Here is an 8,231-nt window from a genome sequence, read left to right as displayed (position 1 = left end):
CTATTTTACTTTTCCATTATGCCAGTAACTGTGGCTGAAAATATATTTTTTTGTTAAATAATAGCATTAACATTGTTTTCCACCATTTATAGAAATCATTTATAGACTTCACATTTCATATGTTGAGTTTTTTATTTAAGAAAAAAGACAAAGAACTGGTTAGTGCCCAGAGTTTATTTAATATATCACAAAAGTAAAATATACATGAAAAGTACATTCACAAAATTTGTCTAACCAGGGGCWTGGTAACTTGTGRTCAGTGGTCTTAACATTCTAAAGGCTGTAGACTAAAGTTTGTATCAGGAAGGACATCTGCTGTCATAAATATTTTTTTTGCAGCTGCGCTTAGTGTGTCAACCCCTGTAAGACTGAGTGGCTGTTAAAAAACAACAAAAGAACAACCTTATATGTATAAATATTCAGCAAAATTGTACTAGTAGTTTTCACATTACATTGTTATTGCTGGAATTACAAATTAAAATGTCCTACGTGGTATTTTTCCCAGCAAATGTTTTGTTGTATTTTGTTCTGGCTTTAGAACTATAATATAACACTTTGGAACAAAAATGCAAAGCAGCAAAGCAAAACTAGAGGCCAGAATTGCAACTATCTCCACAGCCACAGTAAACTTCCCCGGAGAGTTGACATATGCTGGGATGAAGGTAATCCAGACTGCACAGAATATCAACATACTAAATGAGATTAGTCTGGCTTCATTAAAGCTGCCTGGCAGCATTCTTGCCAGAAAAGCAAATATAAAACACAGGACAACAAGAAGTCCAATATAACTCAATACAGTCCAGAACCCAAGAGCAGAACCATGTGCACACTCTAAAAGAATTCGATCTTTATAATACTGCATATTCTTGATTGGAAATGGGGGATTTGTTGTCAACCAGCGTGTACAAATTAAAACCTGTATGAGAGTAAAACTGAAAATGGTTAACCTTTGCTGTAGAGGCCCAAACCATTTAATCACTTTACTGCCTGGAACTGTTGCCTTGAACGCTATTAAAACCACTATTGTTTTCCCCAGAACACAGGAAATACAGATGACAAAGGTGATGCTGAACGCTGTGTGTCGTAACATGCAGGACCAATGTGTGGGTCGACCAATGAAGGTCAGAGGGCAAAGAAAACACAGTTTTAATGAAAACAGCATCAGGAAGCTTAACTCAGAATTGTTTGCTCTTACAATGGGGGTCTCTTTATGAGTAAAAAATATTATTGAAGTAAGAAAGCATAGAAACATGCCAAAAGTGCTAATTCCAGTAAGAAATGACCCCATGATCTCTTTGTAGGAAAGGTATTCARTGCGTTTTGGAACACATTTGCTCTTCTCCTCATTGGGCCACAATTCAAGTGGACAAATCAAGCATTCAAGAGAATCTGCAAAGATAATCAAATAATAATGAGATTTAGTGGAAAAAAGACCTTAGTTAACTTTCATTGCTGTCTATTTTATTWTTTTTTTATTTTTTGTATTTACAAATATTTTCACCTCTTTGACCTGGACAGAAAAAAAGCAGATGAATATAGTAGATGGGTAGATAGATAGATGGCTGGGTAGATAGGTAGATGGGTAGATAGGTAGATATATTTGCACCAAACTTTACCATATTTAACTCACTTTTCTGATTACTGATAGTTCCTTCAGGGCACTCAATGCAATCAAAGCAACATGCAGGCTTATTCTTGTTTAGTGCCTTTAGGGTCCCTGGTGGACAGGGTTCTCTGCAGACAGACTTTGGCACCTGGATAGTCAAAACACATACTGCAAAATCTCAAATACACAAATAACTATAACAAAATTTAGTATTAATCTGTTAAAAGAGCAAAGTTTTATCAAAATTGCATATAATTACCTCATTTCTGTCACCCCACCAAACAATCTTGGCATCCTCTTTTATTTTTAATTTCTGTCTGTCAGATAGAGAATCATCATATTGTCCAATTTGTACAATTTCAACTGAACCATTTTCTTTAACCTGCCAGTTGACAAGGTCATACTGGGCAACAGAGTCACCGTTTTCATCAAAGAAAACTTTGACTCCATTCTTTGTTGTGAAATTCACAGACTTTAAGTTTTCCAAGACCTGTGGGAACACAAAGTTTAAATACTTAAAACCCAATTAGTAAAGAAATATTACCACATGATGAATGTAATTTTATAAATTTAATAGAACATACAAACTTGGGTTGGACTTCATTCTTGGTCACACAGGGTTTTCTTGTAGAATTTAAAGMATTTTGGCACTGCAGAATGGCATGCAGGGAATGTGCTACAGAGTACACAGCTGTGTATATATTATTCTCTTCTCTGAAATATGAGACTTGTGTGTAGTCACTGACGACCGTTTGTAGATTTTCTGCACCAGTGCACATTTTGGAGGTATTTGATGGAGAGAATCTGCAGCGAAATAATTTCTCCCAGAAAGCTTTAATTATAGCACTTTGTGGTTCATCTGAGGGCTTCAGGTTAAGCAGGAATTTACCAAGACCTGGTATAGGTCTGTCAGGGAGAGCAAAACCCATTGCCCCCTGCAGGATATGCTTTGTATTAACAGAGACAAGGTCCTTCTGTGTGATCCAGGACTCACTGCCAACCCACTGTTTTCCAGTTATGTTATGAACTTCCATTTTTGCCAGAAAGGATGTTGCATAAGATGAGGACATGAACATCAGCACCACGTTTGATGTGGACTTCCTCAGTGCCTCCAATATAAAATCAAAAGTCTGAGATGTCCTAGAGTACATCAGCCAGTATTCCACACATATTCCCTTTTTCTTGGCTTCCTTAACAAAAGATGCTGTGCCTTCTTCTGCATATGTGCTCTCAGAATAAATAATCCCAATCCAGCGCCAGTTAAAGTAGTCCATCAGCTGTACAAGAGCTTTGTTTTGGAACTGGTCACTTGGCACAGTTCTGAAGAATGTTGGGTATCGCGTTTTATCACTTAAACATGCACAGGTAGACAGGTGACTCAGCTTAAAAACAAGCAAAAGTAAAARCCATTGAACTCAAAAAGGTTGAACACATTTTGCAGATGACACTGCATGTTTTTCCTCACCTGTGGTACAGACAGAGAGCTGAGTAAGAAGTTTATGTTTTCACTTACTCCCGAGGATGAATGACTTAAGACAGCCAGAGTCTGACGACTACAGTTCAGAAAATTATTTCCATTTACTGCTTCAAGAGCAGCTCGAACCAGGTTTGTAGTACCACATCCATTGTACACCCTATAACCCAGACTTACTCCTGGGAGGAGTGTTGGATCCATGTTGATTTCTTCCACTGTAAAAATCATTGTTCTGGCAAACTTCAGCTCCCGATCATTCCAACTGCAAAATACAAAGTAATAAACAGACAAATATATTTACAACATATTAACTTAATGTGAAACACTTCCTCTAAGAGACCACATAAACAGTATACAATAGGAGCATGTTTACTCACTTTTCACAATATGAATAAGGAACTGCCTTGTAGCCATTATCTATCTGTTTCTCAATACTTGTCATAGAGAAAACCCCAGCTATATTAAAATCACCTTCTTTGGAGAATTCCATGAATCCTGTCTGCCCTATCAGTTTACATGTTTGGTTTTCTGACCTAATCCTTGCGAGCAGGGAAAGCAAGATAATGGTTAACCAACCCATCTTGAGCTACCCTCCCCTTTTACTGAAGCAGGTGATTTAAGAGCTGAGTTTTATAGACTTCTTTCATCAGGAATGTGATCCCCAGGCAATGAGGATAGATGCAGAATTTAAAAAACATAATTTTGTTTGCATGCATCACTAAAACAGATTCCACTTCCCAACAACTACAAAAAATATTGTGTAGGATTCTGCAGTAGCAATTTAATCAWAAAAAATGCTGTTAAATACTGTTTTTGTAGTATTTGCGCAGAGTTCAAAACAGTTAGACCAAAATGGTTGGCATAGTAAATAATTTTAATATTACCTGCTTAAAATGTTTTCATAAAAATAATGGTTTAATGTTGACATGTCAACTGACTTTCGATCAGTGGCGGCTGGTCAATAGGGGGCGCTAGGATGCCGCCCCACCACTAATTTTGGCACGCGCACACACACACACACACACACACACACACACACANCACACACACACACACACACACACACACACACACAAACAAATAAAATGTTATAAATGTTTCGAAAAATATCGTACACATGTTTTCTGATAAGTAAAATAATTTAGAGTTATTGATGTGAAAACTTCCATTTTACTCATGAGCTTTTTCGTGTTGAGTCAATTCAGGGTCACGAGCAGTTTGGCGCCCCAGACTCCCATAGGCAAGTCATTGTAAGATATTGGACATGCGCAGTAAGTCCCCAATGCAAAAGATTAGAGTGACCTGTGGCGCAGCTCATCACCGTCCCGCAGCTGACCTCTCGTATTCATTTCTCTGGGGTCCACCCTGTCGACGACTCAACGTCATATTAATGTGGCAGCCGGCAGGGCTTCAGGAAGCGGGGTTTGGAGAACAACAAATGAGAATGAAGGCAAAAACAACACAGTAAGTCTCTTATATCTAAACCTTTTCAAAGCAAAACATATGAGGAGAAAAAGTGTTGTAACTTGGACAGGATAAGCCAAGCATAATTAAAATTGAGCAAGAACGTGGTTTAGCATTAGGCTTGGCTAATTTCATGCTATATTAGTCAAGTTGTAACAACTGCTCAAAAATGTAAAGGTCCCAGATCTGAATGAATTAAATATTCTCATTGAATACTTTCTTCTAAACAAAGATGAATGTGCTGACAGCTTGTGAAATTGTTTGTCATCAGTGTTACTTTCTAGTCCAAGCTACTTCATAAGGGAATTAACTGTGTTGTTTTTCTCCTCCATTTTCTCGACTAGTTTCATCTCCAAAATCTGCCTTGTGGTCTGCCTGCGGCTGGCCGTCTCACTAATATGACTTTCTTGAGTTGTCGACACGGGGTGAACCCACTACATACCGCTTTGTGTTCGCAGGTCAGATGTGAACCCAGGACACCATATACTTTGCATTGAGGACTTACTGCGCATGTCCAAAATCTTCACATGTGTTGCCTATGGGAATCTGTAGCGCCGAACACAGCGTGACCCGGAAGTGACTCACATGAAAATGTTCATGAGTAAAATGGAAGTTTACACATCAATAACTAAATTATTTATTTTGCTTATCAGAAAACATGTATACAATATATTGCCGAAACATTTATAACATTTTCTTTTGTTATTTTCTTTTCTTTTCTTTTTGTGTACCAAAAAAATACGGGGTGGGGGGTGGGGGACGTGGGCCCCTATTGACCAGCCGCCACTGTCTACAAAAGTGTCAGGGCATGCCAGTTTATTGTTTTTTTTTTTTTTTTCAGTAAGATAGTAGTGGTTTTTTTTGTCAAAAAGCACAACTCAAAAATGTGTGTGTATACAACAGTGTGTTGTGAACTGTGACTGCTGTTTTGACATACTGTATGTCTACACTCAGCAAACAATTTAATGATTGCACAGTGCAGGGGAACTGCACCCTAGAAAGGTCTGATTTGAATACAATTACAAATATGCTGTAAAAAATGTTTGGCACCTGAAAAAAGAGGACTAGTTATTGTGGTCTTTATTGTTCCCTCTTGTCGGCCTGTCTTAGAATTTTGCAACCTTTACAGATAACTTATACACTTATTCAGTTTAATTCAATTCAATTCAAATTCAATTCAAAAATACTTTATTGATCCCAGAGGGAAATTAGGTGTTGTTGTAACTCATTTAACTAAAAACTTATTGTAGAGGCTGATGGTTGTGGGCAGGAAAGATCTTCTGTAGCGGTCTGTATTACAGCAAAGTTGAAGAAGCCTCAGACTGAAGACACTTTGTCTTTCTATGACAGTCTGATGAAGAGGATGGTCAGGGTTGTCCACAATGTTCTTGATTTTATGTAAAATCCTTCTTTGCACCATCATCTCCAGAGATTCCACAGTCGTCCCCAGAACAGAACCAGCCTTCTTTATCAGGTTGTTTAGCCTTTTTAGGTCCCTGGTTCTGATGCTGCTGCCCCAACAGATGATGGCAGAAGAGATGACGCTCTCAACAACAGACTTGTAGAAGATCTGCAGCATCTTACTGCAGACATTGAAGGATCTCAGCTTCCTTAAGAAGTACAGTCTGCTCTGTCCTTTCTTGTAGACTGCTTCACTGTTAACAATGACGTGCATAAATTATGCCAGAAAAAAAAGCCAGAGCAAGTAAAAAAATGTTGTGATAATCCTGAACAAACTTCTGTCTGATTAAAATGCATTTTAATAATTTACACCGGAAGAAAAGTCAAGTCTAAAATGTCCTTTAATAAAAGTGTACTATGTCACAAGACCTAATGTTATTCTTTTTCTTCTTTTTTGAGCCTATGTGGCAGTTAAACAGAKACAATATAGATGTGAAAAATGTGCAAAACACAAAATTATGTTGTTATGATTTGGTACATTATTGAGCTTTAGTAATGTTTGTTTTGGATGTGTGCTTACACATTTCTCCAAAAGTATTGAACAACTATAGACAGATCACAAACTAAAAATTTGCAGTTTTTCGAAACGTTTTACATTACATTAGGCATTCATTGTGTGTCTTAAAAATTAAAGTCATAATTTACATACAAAAAACATCATTAAATTGGATTAAATTTTTCCCATTACATGCCTCCTGGTGTTTTTCTCTGGCTTTAGCAATATTATGTAACATTTAGGGACAAAAATGCTAATCAGTAAGCCAAATGATGATGACAAAATTGCAAATATTTCCACAGCAACAGTGAACTTCCCAGGAGAACTGATATATGCTGGGATAAAGGTGATCCATACAGCACAGAATATCAACATGCTGAATGTAATAAATTTGGCTTCATTGAAGTTATCTGGCAACTTCCTCGCTAGAAAGGCAAGAACCAAACATATTACTGCAAGGATCCCTATGTATCCCAGCACTGAGTAAAAGGCAACCTCGGATCCTGTGTTACATTCTAGAACTATCTTTTTGTTGCTGTATTTGAAAACCCTATCTGGGAATGGAGGGCTAAACTTCAGCCACAAAACACATATCAGTATTTGAATCATAGTGCAGGAGAAAACAATGATCCTTTGCTGTGCAGGACCAAACTTTCCTGCTAGTTTGTTGCTCGGATGTGTGGCTTTGAAAGCTGTGACAACAACAATTGTTTTCCCCAAAATACAGGAAATGCAAAGTGCAAATGTCACACCAAATGCTGTGTGGCGCAGTATGCATGTCCACACTGTTGGTCTGCCAATGAAAGTGAGAGGGCAGAGAAAACAAAGGCAAAGAGAAAACAACAAGAAGCAGCTCAACTCAGAGTTGCTGGCTTTGATTACAGGAGTTTCTCTGCAGTGGATGAAAATGGCCATGGTGATCAGAGACAGGGAGGCCCCGAGTAGTGATAAAACTGTGAGAACTATTCCCATTGGCTCCTGATATGTCAAAAACTCAATTTTCTTAGGAATACACTCATCTTTTCTTTTATTGGACCAGTATTCAAGTGGACATGGTATGCAGTCTGATGCACCTGTTGATGAAAGAATATTTATTTTTCATTTACTTATAGAAATAACTGAATCACAAATAAATAATTTTAACCAATAAAATGAGTTTGTAACATATACTGTACATGTAACACCTAATACGCAAAAAAAGTTTATTTATTAATATTTTGTGATACACATTTTAAATTCAAGCCTGACTACCTGATGTGTTGGCTATAGTTCCATCTGTGCATGTTATACAATCAAAACAACACCTCGATTTTCCTTTTATTTGAGCTTTTCGCGTTCCTCTCGGGCAAACATTAGAGCACACAGATATGGGGGTCTAAAATAGATTAAATGAAGTCAGTATAAACCATACATATTAATTTTCTTTAAATGTGTTGAGATAAATATTGCAATGAACAAACTTGAGTTGAAAAAAAGTTACAGTTTTGCCTGTCCTCCACACTATATTTTCTTCTTGTATGCTGAGTTTGTAGTCACCATTTTCAGCAACTGTAAAATGACCCAGAGTCACGTGTTGCACCTGCCCATKTTTCAACTGCCAGTTAATAATATCATAGGAAGCAGGAGGGTCACCATTCTCATCAAAAAACACAGAATCCCCAAATTGATTCCGAAAGTTGACCCTTTGGAGGTGATAAGTGACCTGTGAAAAAATAATCACTATATATATA

At 37.4% G+C, this 8,231-nt stretch overlaps 2 protein-coding genes across 2 annotated transcripts in view; both read right to left on the bottom strand.

Moving 5' to 3' along the window:
• Positions 1–444: 444 nt before the first annotated feature.
• Positions 445–3,570, bottom strand: LOC106519370 (extracellular calcium-sensing receptor-like). Its single transcript, XM_014011005.1, has 6 exons — positions 3,458–3,570; positions 3,072–3,342; positions 2,191–2,988; positions 1,866–2,096; positions 1,631–1,754; positions 445–1,389 (listed from the first exon to the last, which is right to left on the bottom strand). Exons 1-6 carry the CDS (start codon positions 3,568–3,570, stop codon positions 476–478), a joined length of 2,451 nt encoding a protein of 816 aa, XP_013866459.1. The 3' UTR covers positions 445–475.
• A 3,105-nt stretch (positions 3,571–6,675) lies between these two features.
• The window catches only part of LOC106519431 (extracellular calcium-sensing receptor-like), a 2,852-nt gene continuing 1,296 nt past the window's right edge, over positions 6,676–8,231 (bottom strand). The window contains exons 3-5 of the mRNA XM_014011119.1: positions 7,982–8,203; positions 7,753–7,876; positions 6,676–7,574 (exon numbers count right to left, since the gene is read on the bottom strand). Of these exons, the coding sequence (XP_013866573.1) occupies positions 6,676–7,574; positions 7,753–7,876; positions 7,982–8,203 (1,245 nt within the window). The remainder of the gene's footprint in view (positions 7,575–7,752; positions 7,877–7,981; positions 8,204–8,231) is intronic.

The sequence above is a fragment of the Austrofundulus limnaeus genome, unplaced genomic scaffold, assembly GCF_001266775.1.
Source record: "Austrofundulus limnaeus strain Quisiro unplaced genomic scaffold, Austrofundulus_limnaeus-1.0 Scaffold76, whole genome shotgun sequence".
Taxonomy (NCBI): Eukaryota; Metazoa; Chordata; class Actinopteri; order Cyprinodontiformes; family Rivulidae; genus Austrofundulus; species Austrofundulus limnaeus.
Note: the sequence above shows the minus strand (reverse complement) of the source record. Positions and strands in the feature narration are given on the sequence as shown.